Consider the following 15,888-nt stretch of genomic DNA (forward strand, 5'->3'; position numbering starts at 1 on the left):
TTCACCAGGTGACGATATAAATAGCACTTAGAAGAGTTTTCTAATATAGATGACAACTCTTGAAAAGCTATATCATTAATATAGTCAAATGTAACTAAAATACGCTTCAGAAAACTGGCCTTACCTGAGTGACACCTGCATTGAGGTCTGATCAACCGACCGTGAAATACACACGTACCTGTACCATAGTTGTCGCATGCTATGTCCTGGGGCATGTATACAGATGTGAAGGCTATAGGTACACGGTAATTATACCCGATATGGTGGTGTAATTATTTAATCATGTCTATTGTTTAGATATATAGCGAAGGTCTACCACATGCACGCTATTTGTTTAATGTAGGAAAACAAGCAGAGCTAGTAATAAAGAGAAAGTTTCGTATTCAAATCACACGGGTTTTTTTTAATTTACATATGTAAAGTTGTTGGATAACGTAAATTATCTGTATGAAGAAGCCGAAGCCATGTATTGTTTTAGAAAATGACTATGTCATATAATGACCGGCATCGACTGATCATCGTGTAATTAGACCATATAATTTGATTCTTGACGTAACGTGAATTGAAATTACATGATGGTCAATTTGCTCACTCCCGTGGTTAGTTTCAATTTCTTACATCTTGTACCCTTCATGAGACGATGTTGTCCATCGAAGTATACAGGTAAAGATTACAACACAGCGTGACATCAGCTAAGAAGAAGGATTTGGATGACACATATACATCTTAGTCTCAGTTTTTTCTTCACATCTGTGCATGATCTGTTTTTCAAATAAAGACATTAATTGATGAATGAATTTCGCGAAATATGAACAAGTCATGTGCAGTATGAAAGCTGAATGTTTTTTGTCAGAACAAATGGATCGATATATATCACTCCACTAAATGATACATACATGTATTTGTGTTATGACGGTTCTCAAAACTTGATATGTATAATTAAAGCCGCCAATTCACAATTGAATTAAAGGACAAACAAGTATTGTATATTGGTAAATAAGCAATGAAACGAAATTTGCTCTCAAGATACATTGTCAGACATAATTACTTTTATCAAGGACGTATATGAGAGGAATAAGTCACACTGAGGTTTGGGGAAGTACAACGCAGGAGCTTTTGTGTTTGTGCACTGACCGTGACGTTGGGCGACGACTGATTTTCCTTTGATATCCGCCGGCGCAGCCTTTGATGTAGCTTGCGGGTGCGAGGGTTATCGTCTTACTTTCTGAAGCGGACCGTCATTTCATGAGCTGTCGTATTTTTTTTAACGAAAATTTAAGACATATCTTCTAAATCTTACGTCCTTAAAGCAAGTAATAAACGTTGTGAAATTTAATAAAATTTACATGTTTTGTTTGACTCGATAAGACAAGTATTTGTTGAGAAAAATGGTTTTTATTCCCAGTTCATAGACGTGTCGCGTGGTGTTTAGTAATGTAAAGGGACAGTGACGAATCCTCCTCACTTATAAATGCTTGCTTATATACAAAACGTTCGGTTTAGAATCATGCCATATATCATGAATGCGTAACAATTTTATAAAGTGAGTTTAACTAGGAGACATCAGACTACCCGGGTCGGGTCATGGATAATATAATGAAGGACGTATCAGTCCTTGATATAATATTCATGTATATGTGTAGTCACTGGGAATATTGGAATATTACCAAAGATATAATAATCACTTTTTATTACAGAAAACAATTGACTTTCCCTTAATTACCAAGATCGGTAGCAGAAATATTAGTTCGTAACATATTTACACAACGGTATGTTTACATGTATGATGATAAAATCATTGTTAGAGCTTGAAAGTTTCCTCCGTCTGTATACAAGGTTGGTTAATTTTATTATTTTAAATAATACGAAATAAAACTTCATGAGGCTAAATTGGCCCTATAGCAGCTAGTGTCGACGGGATGAACGCGTATAAAACTGCTATTTTGTTAATTTATTACCAAACATACATTTATCATTTTGTTGCCTTAATTATATATGTATACATGTATACAGTTTCACATCTCATTTTTTTCTTTGTGTCTCAAATTTGCTGGATAAAAGATATGATTGATTGATGTTGGTAAAAACACGAGAGCGTATATAATGTTATATAATTTTATTGGTGTCAAAATGTATCCTCTTCAACAGTTATGCATTATGATGTTATTTTGATATTTTCTTCAATCTTCTTTGGTCATACGATATCTGAAACAATAACTTTCAAAGAAGCAACTTTAGTAACACATATCTACGGGTAAACGCTCGGGCAGACTTCGCTTATACGGTTGTGAGGTTTGGGGGTTTTGTGATTATAAACTTTTAGAATGTCTCCACCTTAAATTTTGTAAACATATTCTTAAGTTGAAAACATCAACACCCAACTTCATGGTATACGGGGAACTTGGTAGATTCCCATTATCTATCAGTATTAAAGTTCGCATGATTGGCTATTGGGCAAGGATGATAGAATCATCACATAACAAGCTTAATTACAAACTGTTCCAGATTACTAATAATTATAATACACAGTGGTTAAAATGTATTAAAAGTATTTTTGAAGAATGTAATCTTGTTAATGTTTTCGAGAGAAGGGAATTCACTACTTGTTTGAAAAAAGTTATTTTCCATGCCCTCAAAGGTAATTCTATAGATAGTTGGAAAAATGATGTTTTCAACTCTCCGAAAGGTATCAATTATAGAATTTATAAGCATGATTTGATTTTTGAAAACTATTTGATTGTTCTTCCTCCACGTCTGGCGAAGGCCTATTGTAAATTTAGAACATGTAATGTAAAACTAGCGGTTGAATGTGGCAGATAGATTAATATACCAAGACAACAACGATTTTGTAGCATGTGTAACTTAAACGAAATTGGAGATGAGTTCCATTATTTATTTAACTGTACTGATGATCACTTAGTATCCAATAGAAAGAAATTTATGTCTAGATACTATTATGAAAGACCAAATACTTTTAAATTTGATACTCTATTTAATTATGTAGTTAACAATGAACTTATTTCACTTACAAAATTTATAATTATTATACAAGACCGACTTAATTCAGTTCATTAATATAACCAGTATATCCTATATGTATATTCTAGTAGATGTGTAATATGTACTGCACTATTTCATTGTTAATGCTGTTTACATATATATGTCCTGTTTATATATTCTCTACACTACTGTTTGTATGTTTACGAGAATAAAATCTTTGTCATCATTGACTACACACACACGACTGTGTCAAACGCGTACGGTAGTGGGTACATTGTACACATCGAAGCATTAATTAGTTTTTTTTTTCTGTAAATGCCGACTTAAGTCCGGAATATTGCGGGAATTTTATTCATAAAAACAACATTCCGTCCCCAATAAATGGAGTTCCGGATTAGGAATCTGAATAACTTTAACGCCAGATATCGGTAGTCCATACAAAAAATACAAATCGAAACAATTCTACAAAATATTTTACAAAAGTGCATCAGTAAATATATACGTGTGAAATATCATTCTATAATATGAACATGTACACTTAGCAATTATGTATGGTGGATTATTACTTACCAGAATACAACGTTTTACGGATATAATAATATAACAAGGACGTATATAGTAATCAAACTCATCATCGAAATTTCAATGGTTCTGCTAAATGTTCACCGACATGATGTCTATTGAAAACCAATGTACCGTAACTGACTGCAAACGCGTTCAAAAGTCTACAGGTAAACGCCCGTGGCTATGATCTGGGGCAGCCGTCGCTATGACAACACACACGAGTCAAGCTGAAGTGGGTATATTTGTACATTTTTTGGCACGTGGCGACATATCTACGTAAAATTCGTCCGGAATATTGCAAGAATTTTATTAATGAACAACATTACGTATAACTTAAACGCCAGATACAGATCCTACTGACGGCTTCTTCGTCATTGCTTCGATGACCAGTTAGCCGGCCGGACACAGGTAAATCTGTCTATCACAGCGGGAGGCTGAAGAGTGTAGTCTGCGGATGAGGCTTGCACACATTAACTTAAAATAAAGGTCATCTTCATTACACAATGAGTATGAAACTCATATTGAGAAACCGATTAAGTTCTTGTTGTAAACATGAATGCTTGGAAGTATATTGGTATAGCTATCAAGCGGTCGTAAGCTACATTACAGACGATACACTATACGTACACAAGGTCGGTCTTATGAATACGTAAGTCATGACAAATTTGTTATCGACCACAAACTATTTTATTTAGGCCTAGCTATAATTTAAGACATGTACACGATGTAATAGACTATACTAGTTAGTGACGGTTTTTAGACAAAGATAATCAGTGATGTTTTGTTTTAGAAAATGGTGTAAAATTCAAACTAGTAGAGAAACTCAAAGGCACAAGATAGGGGAATTTCAGTGAACTCCTTTGAATGATTAGACAGATCTAGTACGTGGTCCTTCAATATTTGGCTCGGCTAGATAGACCGTCTCTATAATATTTGACTGATGTCACCAACATTAGTCCCGGTCGCTGAAAATTTGACCACCGCTATAAAATTAGACTGAGGTCATCAAAATTCGACCCGGTCGCTTAAATTAGATCATTGCTGTAATATTAGACTGAGGCCATCACAATTTGACCCAGTTGCTGAAAATTAGACTCGTCACTGAAAATTAGACCACCACTATAAAATTAGACTTGGGTCATCAAAATTAGACCCGCCACTGAAAATTAGACCACCGCTGCAATATTAGACTGTGGTCACCAAAATTAGACCGGTCACTGAAAATTAGACCCATCACTGAAAATTAGACCCATCACTGAAAATTAGACCAGGTCACTGAAAATTAGACCACCGCTGGAATATTAGACTGTGGTCACCAACATTAGACCGGTCACTGAAAATTAGACCCATCACTGAAAATTAGACCCGGTCACTGAAAATTAGACCCATCACTGAAAATTAGACCGCTGCTGTAATATTAGACCGGGGTCATGGAAATTAGTACCATGGTGGTTATTTTTAGACCAGTTTGCTCAGAATTAGACCTTTTCTGATTATTAGGTCATTTTCTCTCAATATTAGGTCTGTTTTGAAAATTTCTGTCAAAATTAGGCCTTTATGGTCTTCCAGTGAATTAGTAACATGAACCGACTTTCCTCAGCTAATGACACAATAACTTACTAACATAAACTGACTTTCCTCAGCTAATGACACAATAACTTACTATTATAAACCGACTTTCCTCAGCTAATGACACAATAACTTACTAACATGAACTGACTTTCCTCAGCTAATGACACAATAACTTCCTAACATGAACTGACTTTCCTCAGCTAATGACACAATAACTTACTAACATGAACTGACTTTCCTCAGCTAATGACACAATAACTTACTAACATGAACTGACTTTCCTCAGCTAATGACACAATAACTTACTAACATGAACTGACTTTCCTCAGCTAATGACACAATAACTTACTAACATAAACCGACTTTCCTCAGCTAATGACACAATAACTTACTAACATGAACTGACTTTCCTCAGCTAATGACACAATAACTTACTAACATGAACCGACTTTCCTCAGCTAATGACACAATAACTTACTAACATGAACCGACTTTCCTCAGCTAATGACACAATAACTTACTAACATAAACCGACTTTCCTCAGCTAATGACACAATAACTTACTAACATGAACTGACTTTCCTCAGCTAATGACACAATAACTTACTAACATAAACTGACTTTCCTCAGCTAATGACACAATAACTTACTAACATAAACCGACTTTCCTCAGCTAATGACACAATAACTTACTAACATAAACCGACTTTCCTCAGCTAATGACACAATAACTTACTAACATAAACCGACTTTCCTCAGCTAATGACACAATAACTTACTAACATAAACCGACTTTCCTCAGCTAATGACACAATAACTTACTAACATAAACCGACTTTCCTCAGCTAATGACACAATAACTTACTAACATGAACTGACTTTCCTCAGCTAATGACACAATAACTTACTAACATGAACCGACTTTCCTCAGCTAATGACACAATAACTTACTATTATAAACCGACTTTCCTCAGCTAATGACACAATAACTTACTAACATGAACTGACTTTCCTCAGCTAATGACACAATAACTTACTAACCTAAACTGACTTTCCTCAGCTAATGACACAATAACTTACTAACATAAACCGACTTTCCTCAGCTAATGACACAATAACTTACTAACATGAACTGACTTTCCTCAGCTAATGACACAATAACTTACTAACATGAACTGACTTTCCTCAGCTAATGACACAATAACTTACTAACATGAACTGACTTTCCTCAGCTAATGACACAATAACTTACTAACATGAACCGACTATCCTCAGCTAATGACACAATAACTTACTAACATGAACCGACTTTCCTCAGCTAATGACACAATAACTTACTAACATAAATCGACTTTCCTCAGCTAATGACACAATAACTTACTAACCTAAACCGACTTTCCTCAGCTAATGACACAATAACTTCCTAACATGAACTGACTTTCCTCAGCTAATGACACAATAACTTACTAACATGAACTGAATTTCCTCAGCTAATGACACAATAACTTCCTAACATGAACTGACTTTCCTCAGCTAATGACACAATAACTTAACCGACTTTCCTCAGCTAATGACACAATAACTTAACCGACTTTCCTCAGCTAATGACACAATAACTTACTAACATGAACCGACTTTCCTCAGCTAATGACACAATAACTTACTAATATAAACCGACTTTCCTCAGCTAATGACACAATAACTTACTAACATGAACCGACTTTCCTCAGCTAATGACACAATAACTTACTAACATGAACTGACTTTCCTCAGCTTATGACACAATAACTTATTAACATGAACTGACTTTCCTCAGCTAATGACACAATAACTTACTAACATAAACCGACTTTCCTCAGCTAATGACACAATAACTTACTAACATAAACCGACTTTCCTCAGCTAATGACACAATAACTTACTAACATAAACCAACTTTCCTCAGCTAATGACACAACTAACATAAACCGACTTTCCTCAGCTAATGACACAATAACTTACTAACATAAACTGACTTTCCTCAGCTAATGACACAATAACTTACTAACATAAACCGACTTTCCTCAGCTAATGACACAATAACTTACTAACATAAACCGACTTTCCTCAGCTAATGACACAATAACTTACTAACATAAACCGACTTTCCTCAGCTAATGACACAATAACTTACTAACATGAACTGACTTTCCTCAGCTAATGACACAATAACTTAACCGACTTTCCTCAGCTAATGACACAATAACTTAACCGACTTTCCTCAGCTAATGACACAATAACTTACTAACATAAACCGACTTTCCTCAGCTAATGACACAATAACTTACTAACCTAAACCGACTTTCCTCAGCTAATGACACAATAACTTACTAACATGAACCGACTTTCCTCAGCTAATGACACAATAACTTACTAACATGAACCGACTTTCCTCAGCTAATGACACAATAACTTACTAACATGAACTGACTTTCCTCAGCTAATGACACAATAACTTACTAACATAAACCGACTTTCCTCAGCTAATGACACAATAACTTACTAACATAAACCGACTTTCCTCAGCTAATGACACAATAACTTACTAACATAAACCGACTTTCCTCAGCTAATGACACAATAACTTACTAACATAAACCGACTTTCCTCAGCTAATGACACAATAACTTACTAACATGAACTGACTTTCCTCAGCTAATGACACAATAACTTACTAACATAAACCGACTTTCCTCAGCTAATGACACAATAACTTACTAACATGAACCGACTTTCCTCAGCTAATGACACAATAACTTACTAACATAAACCGACTTTCCTCAGCTAATGACACAATAACTTACTAACATAAACCGACTTTCCTCAGCTAATGACACAACTAACATAAACCGACTTTCCTCAGCTAATGACACAATAACTTACTAACATAAACCGACTTTCCTCAGCTAATGACACAACTAACATAAACCGACTTTCCTCAGCTAATGACACAATAACTTACTAACATGAACTGACTTTCCTCAGCTAATGACACAATAACTTACTAACATAAACCGACTTTCCTCAGCTAATGACACAATAACTTACTAACATAAACCGACTTTCCTCAGCTAATGACACAATAACTTACTAACATAAACCGACTTTCCTCAGCTAATGACACAATAACTTACTAACATAAACCGACTTTCCTCAGCTAATGACACAATAACTTACTAACATAAACCGACTTTCCTCAGCTAATGACACAATAACTTACTAACATAAACCGACTTTCCTCAGCTAATGACACAATAACTTACTAACATAAACCGACATTCCTCAGCTAATGACACAATAACTTACTAACATAAACCGACTTTCCTCAGCTAATGACACAATAACTTACTAACATAAACCGACTTTCCTCAGCTAATGACACAATAACTTACTAACATGAACCGACTTTCCTCAGCTAATGACACAATAACTTACTAACATAAACCGACTTTCCTCAGCTAATGACACAATAACTAACATAAACCGACTTTCCTCAGCTAATGACACAATAACTTACTAACATAAACTGACTTTCCTCAGCTAATGACACAATAACTTACTAACATAAACCGACTTTCCTCAGCTAATGACACAATAACTTACTAACATGAACTGACTTTCCTCAGCTAATGACACAATAACTTACTAACATGAACCGACTTTCCTCAGCTAATGACACAATAACTTACTAACATGAACCGACTTTCCTCAGCTAATGACACAATAACTTACTAACATAAACCGACTTTCCTCAGCTAATGACACAATAACTTACTAACATAAACCGACTTTCCTCAGCTAATGACACAATAACTTACTAACATGAACCGACTTTCCTCAGCTAATGACACAATAACTTACTAACATGAACCGACTTTCCTCAGCTAATGACACAATAACTTACTAACATAAACCGACTTTCCTCAGCCAATGACACAATAACTTACTAACATAAACCGACTTTCCTCAGCTAATGACACAATAACTTACTAACATGAACTGACTTTCCTCAGCTAATGACACAATAACTTACTAACATGAACCGACTTTCCTCAGCTAATGACACAATAACTTAACCGACTTTCCTCAGCTAATGACACAATAACTTACTAACATAAACTGACTTTCCTCAGCTAATGACACAATAACTTACTAACATAAACCGACTTTCCTCAGCTAATGACACAATAACTTACTAACATGAACCGACTTTCCTCAGCTAATGACACAATAACTTACTAACATAAACCGACTTTCCTCAGCTAATGACACAATAACTTACTAACATGAACTGACTTTCCTCAGCTAATGACACAATAACTTACTAACATAAACCGACTTTCCTCAGCTAATGACACAATAACTTACTAACATAAACCGACTTTCCTCAGCTAATGACACAATAACTTACTAACATGAACTGACTTTCCTCAGCTAATGACACAATAACTTACTAACATAAACCGACTTTCCTCAGCTAATGACACAATAACTTACTAACATGAACCGACTTTCCTCAGCTAATGACACAATAACTTACTAACATAAACCGACTTTCCTCAGCTAATGACACAATAACTTACTAACATGAACCGACTTTCCTCAGCTAATGACACAATAACTTACTAACATAAACCGACTTTCCTCAGCTAATGACACAATAACTTACTAACATAAACCGACTTTCCTCAGCTAATGACACAACTAACATAAACTGACTTTCCTCAGCTAATGACACAATAACTTACTAACATGACTACTATCAGAGTGAGCAGTTAAGAGTAAAGCATTACCAGGTCCCATACCAGGAGGAGGAGAGGTGGGACCTCCTCGAAGATGAGGAGGTGGAGGACCCCTCATACGAGGAAGCATGTCTGGAGGTGGAGGCATTCTATAGCCAGGGGATCTACGATCCATGTGGTGAGGGGGAGGCATCCTCAACCCTCGATCATATGCAGGAGGAGACCTTCTATCTGGAGGAGGTGGCGGTCCTCTCCGGTCATAAGGAGGAGGAGAACGTCCATCCAAGGGGGGATGTGGCATCCTGGCACCTGGGGGTGGCATTCGTCTGTCATGTATGGGAGGAGGTGGCATCCGCTCCGGTCCAGGAGAGCCAAGAAATTCTCCATCCCTGATAGAAACATTAAGTTATCCTCATCAAAATGTACAAATTCTTTCACATGTACACTCCATTATATATCTGTATTGTTAAAATAATCAATCAACTGTGCAGTTAATTTCTTAATATACAATAAAACTGAATTTCTGTATGATTTAATAATTAATGCTAAGAATTACCACTTACCTGACCGGGGGTCCTGGTGGTCCGCCCCCACGGGAGCCTGGCCTCTCCCCTGGGGGTAGGGGAGGAGGGGGACCATTCATACCTGTAGATAAGGACACATTGAATTAATTACAATTACATTGTATTTTTCATCTTTCAGTTTTTCTACCCTCAATTAACTTTATGGTAAATTACATGAATTGCATTATCGGTAGTGTTCAGAGCAATATTGTATTTAATTATAAATGTATTAACACACTAGCCATTATATAAAATATTACACATTACAGTATGAAAAGAGCAAAAAACTAACTTCAGTTCCTTTTCTTATAGTCATAGAACACTTAAAAGATCTAGTACCATATCTATTGCTTACTGGTTTTTTAGCCCACCATCATCAGATGGTGGGCTATTCAAATGGATTTTCATCCGTGGTACGTCCTTCCGTCTGTTAACATTTCTTGTTACAGCTATTTTTCAGAAAGGGCAAAGGGATCTTTCTCAAATTTCATATGTAGGTTCTCCTAGGGCCCTAGTTGTGCATATTGCATTTTGGGACCAATCGGTTGACAAGATGGCCGCCAGGCAGCCATCTTGAATTTTGAAAGTTAAACTTTGTTATCGCTATTTCTCAGAAAGTAATAAAGGGATCTTTCTCAAATTTCACATGTAGGTTCCCCTAAGGACCTAGTTGTGCATATTGCATTTTAGGACTGATCGGACAAGAAGATGGCTGACAGGCCCCCATCTTGGATTTTGATAATTGAAGTTTGTTACCGCTATTTCTCAGAAAGTAATGAAGGGATGTCTCAAATTTTAGAAGCATGGTTCCCAAGGTCATTAGTTTTTTTTGCATTTTGGTACCAATCGGTGAACAAGATGGCCGACAGGCCACCATCTTATATTTTGATAATTGAAGTTTGTTACCGCTATTTCTCAGAAAGTACTGAAGTGATCTGTCTCAAATTTCCCCTAGGACCTTAGTTGTGCATATTGCATTTTGCAACCGATTGGTCAACAAGATGGCCGACAGGTAGCCATCTTGAATTTTGATAATTGAAGTTTGTTACTGTTAAATATCTTAAAAAGTACTGAAAGGATTTTTCTCAAATTTCATATGTCATAATATGTAGTAAAAGTTTGAAAAGCAGAGAAAAGATCCCTCTTGCCATTATCAGACGTAGATCATTCTTTGGTGGGCACCAAGATCCCTCTGGGATCTCTTGTTAAAACATGCAACTTGTCAATACCAATCAAAACTAGAACACTGACACGTCAGAAAGGGCCCCGCTATGTGTCTGACGTGCTTAAGTGGAAAAGTAGTATTTTGACAACGAATTCTTCCGTGTTAGCTATATGTTGCTAATAAATAATTAATGTCAACATTAATTGGGAAACCGATGATGGTACATTATTATAATTCTTTGGAAAAAGTCTTCCAAGTATTTAACTTGAATCCTGATTCCAAGCTAACATTACATTAAGAGCATACAATTAACTCAAATACCCCTTTTAAACAAGGTAAACCTCATAGTTTGCTGAAGAAACACATAACAAATGTGAAAGGAAGGGAATAAAGGTCTTGCTCAAATATTTTAATCATGTAAAAGTTTTTTTTCCATAAGAGTTGTATCTGTTACTTTGGTGGGTTGACTTCTTGTTTAATTCTGAACAACTCTGCTTCATTATAAATGTTGTAGCAAAATGTTCATGAGAAAATAATTTTTTTTTAAATTTGACCTTGACCTTTGACTTAGTAACCTTGGCCCATGACCTTACCTTTGGACAGTCAACTCCTTGTTTAATTCTGAACAACTTTGCATCATAATGTTATAACAAAATGTTTATCAGTTAAGAGCAACAACATTGTGATTTTTTTAAATGTTAAAATCCAAGATGGCCGATTTTTTAATTTAATTTCAGCCTGAAAAATTACCAAGCAGATCTAGGATGGATGGGGAATCATCATGTAAAATATGGGGAAAATACTCCACTCCCTTCCATCATTAATGTGCAAAAGAAAAAAACGGACAGACGGACGGACGGACGGACGGACGGACGGACGGACGGACGGACGGACGGACGGACGGACGGACGGACGGACGGACGGACGGACGGACAGACGGACAGACGGACGGACAACCTGATTACTATAGGGCACCTGCATCTCGATGCGGGGCCCTAATAAAAAAACAAATATCCCAGTGAAAATAATCAGCTATCATTCAAGATTTCAAGCTAAAATCAGCACCACACAGCCAACAGGAAGAAAGTTTATATCAGGTTACAGACAAGGATAGAGTTGACAAAGAGTGTGTAATACCGGTGAGTATGGGGAGACAGACAAATGGGACTGACCTGGTGGAGGCATGCCTCGAGTAGGTAAGGGTCGAAGTAGTCCACTCGGTCCATGTTGTAATCTCCTCTCTAGTTCTGTTAATCTGTAACAATGAGAAACAAACATTGTATCATGTTGTAATCTCCTCTCTAGTTCTGTTAACCTGTAACAATGAGAAACAAACATTGTATCATGTTGTAATCTCCTCTCTAGTTCTGTTAACCTGTAACAATGAGAAACAAACATTGTATCATGTTGTAATCTCCTCTCTAGTTCTGTTAATCTGTAACAATGAGAAACAAACATTGAATCATGTTGTAATCTCCTCTCTAGTTCTGTTAACCTGTAACAATGAGAAACAAACATTGTATATTGTTGTAATCTCCTCTCTAGTTCTGTTAACCTGTAACAATTAGAAACAAACATTGTATCATGTTGTAATCTCCTCTCTAATTCTGTTAACCTGTAACAATGAGAAACAAACATTGTATCATGTTGTAATCTCCTCTCTAGTTCTGTTAACCTGTAACAATGAGAAACAAACATTGTATCAGTACACCTTTAACTCTCATTTTACAATTTACCTTGATTCATTGAAAAACTACCTGACAAAATTAAAACAATATATTAATTAAAATCATCCATTGCTTTAAATCAATCTTGGTCACAACAAAAACATAGATATTCATCATTCAAACTTGATTTATTAAACCTTATTGACAGAACTTAAGTTTTCTGGAATCACATTAACACTTACTTTTGGCGTAATGCAGTCGAATCGTGTCGTGACTCCTTCAATTCTCTTTCTGCTGCTCGAGCAGCTAGCTGTAAATTTAAAACAATGGGAAATCAAAACATGATACTCAATACACTGTATGCCCAAAGCCAAACAAAAAATATGACACAATAGTTCACTTTTTATTATATTTCAGAAGAATTGCAGAGAAGATAATAAAGAGAAACTCAAAGAATATTCTGACATGATGGACACTCCTTACATCTTATTATTAATTAGATTTAATGGTACCCGAGTTAGTCTAGCATTGGTTGATGAACACTTTAAACAGCATTAAGATTACAATGTACTTAAATGTGACTTTGAATTTATCATGTTTGATAATTAGCTTACCCAATTTTCGTGAGCTTTCTTTTCATTAGCTGCAATCTGAAAACAAATCATGGAGAAACCTTGTCATATTTCCATCTTGTAAAAAATACCTTTTGTTGTTTCATTTTAGCATCTTAAATACATTTTACCATGAAACCATTTAATCTCCAATATCTTCATCTTCAAAACTTTAGGAACTCTTAAATATAATTGAATGAATTTTACATCATACCTACATATTGATACCAAGCAAACATTATAGTCAGAAACTCACAAGCTTAATCAAGGCAGGGAAAAATAAGATTCCTGTACCAACTCACCTGAGATCTAAAATCTCTCTCAGCAGACAGTATTTCTTTCTTTAAATCTTCAACTTGCGTCCTTTAATAGGAAAAAGTCAAATATTTTGTTTGATAAAAAAGGACATTAACAGGTGTAAAACACAGAATAATTTATAATTTTTTAGTTTTAATGCTGGATAAGATTGCATTATTCCTTGGTTTGATTGTGATCATTATAATTCTTGATAAGATTGCATTGTTTTTTGGTTTGATTGTATCACCACTGAGTACCTGTAAGTCTCCCTAAAGACCCTAATAACTGTCACCACTGAGTACCTGTAAGTCTCCCTAGAGACCCTAACAACTGTGTCACCACTGAGTACCTGTAAGTCTCCCTAAAGATCCTAACAACTGTGTCACCACTGAGTACCTGTAAGTCTCCCTAAAGACCCTAACAACTGTGTCACCACTGAGTACCTGTAAGTCTCCCTAAAGACCCTAACAACTGTGTGTCACCACTGAGTACCTGTAAGTCTCCCTAAAGACCCTAACAACTGTGTCACCACTGAGTACCTGTAAGTCTCCCTAGAGATCCTAACAACTGTGTCACCACTGAGTACCTGTAAGTCTCCCTAAAGACCCTAACAACTGTGTCACCACTGAGTACCTGTAAGTCTCCCTAAAGACCCTAACAACTGTGTCACCACTGAGTACCTGTAAGTCTCCCTAAAGACCCTAACAACTGTGTCACCACTGAGTACCTGTAAGTCTCCCTAAAGACCCTAACAACTGTGTCACCACTGAGTACCTGTAAGTCTCCCTAAAGACCCTAACAACTGTGTCACCACTGAGTACCTGTAAGTCTCCCTAAAGACCCTAACAACTGTGTCACCACTGAGTACCTGTAAGTCTCCCTAAAGATCCTAACAACTGTGTCACCACTGAGTACCTGTAAGTCTCCCTAAAGACCCTAACAACTGTGTCACCACTGAGTACCTGTAAGTCTCCCTAAAGATCCTAACAACTGTGTCACCACTGAGTACCTGTAAGTCTCCCTAGAGACCCTAACAACTGTGTCACCACTGAGTACCTGTAAGTCTCCCTAAAGATCCTAACAACTGTGTCACCACTGAGTACCTGTAAGTCTCCCTAAAGACCCTAACAACTGTGTCACCACTGAGTACCTGTAAGTCTCCCTAAAGACCCTAACAACTGTGTCACCACTGAGTACCTGTAAGTCTCCCTAAAGACCCTAACAACTGTGTCACCACTGAGTACCTGTAAGTCTCCCTAGAGACCCTAACAACTGTGTCACCACTGAGTACCTGTAAGTCTCCCTAAAGACCCTAACAACTGTGTCACCACTGAGTACCTGTAAGTCTCCCTAGAGACCCTAACAACTGTGTCACCACTGAGTACCTGTAAGTCTCCCTAGAGACCCTAACAACTGTGTCACCACTGAGTACCTGTAAGTCTCCCTAAAGACCCTAACAACTGTGTCACCACTGAGTACCTGTAAGTCTCCCTAAGACCCTAACAACTGTGTCACCACTGAGTACCTGTAAGTCTCCCTAAAGACCCTAACAACTGTGTCACCACTGAGTACCTGTAAGTCTCCCTAAAGATCCTAACAACTGTGTCACCACTGAGTACCTGTAAGTCTCCCTAAAGACCCTAACAACTGTGTCACCACTGAGTACCT

The 15,888-nt window shown here is 36.6% G+C and overlaps 1 protein-coding gene across 4 annotated transcripts in view; it reads right to left on the reverse strand.

Annotated features, from left to right (window-relative positions):
• The window catches only part of LOC138319377 (transport and Golgi organization protein 1 homolog), a 92,505-nt gene that overhangs the window by 31,726 nt on the left and 44,891 nt on the right, over nucleotides 1-15,888 (reverse strand). For 3 of the 4 annotated variants that reach the window (XM_069262477.1, XM_069262474.1, XM_069262475.1), the window contains 6 exons: nucleotides 14,226-14,286; nucleotides 13,927-13,962; nucleotides 13,555-13,622; nucleotides 12,818-12,900; nucleotides 10,481-10,562; nucleotides 9,969-10,306 (listed from right to left, as the gene is read on the reverse strand). In XM_069262477.1, the coding sequence (XP_069118578.1) occupies nucleotides 9,969-10,306; nucleotides 10,481-10,562; nucleotides 12,818-12,900; nucleotides 13,555-13,622; nucleotides 13,927-13,962; nucleotides 14,226-14,286 (668 nt within the window). The remainder of the gene's footprint in view (nucleotides 1-9,968; nucleotides 10,307-10,480; nucleotides 10,563-12,817; nucleotides 12,901-13,554; nucleotides 13,623-13,926; nucleotides 13,963-14,225; nucleotides 14,287-15,888) is intronic. The other variant, XM_069262476.1, reaches the window with a different exon arrangement.

Source organism: Argopecten irradians, chromosome 3 (genome assembly GCF_041381155.1).
Source record: "Argopecten irradians isolate NY chromosome 3, Ai_NY, whole genome shotgun sequence".
Lineage (NCBI taxonomy): Eukaryota > Metazoa > Mollusca > Bivalvia > Pectinida > Pectinidae > Argopecten > Argopecten irradians.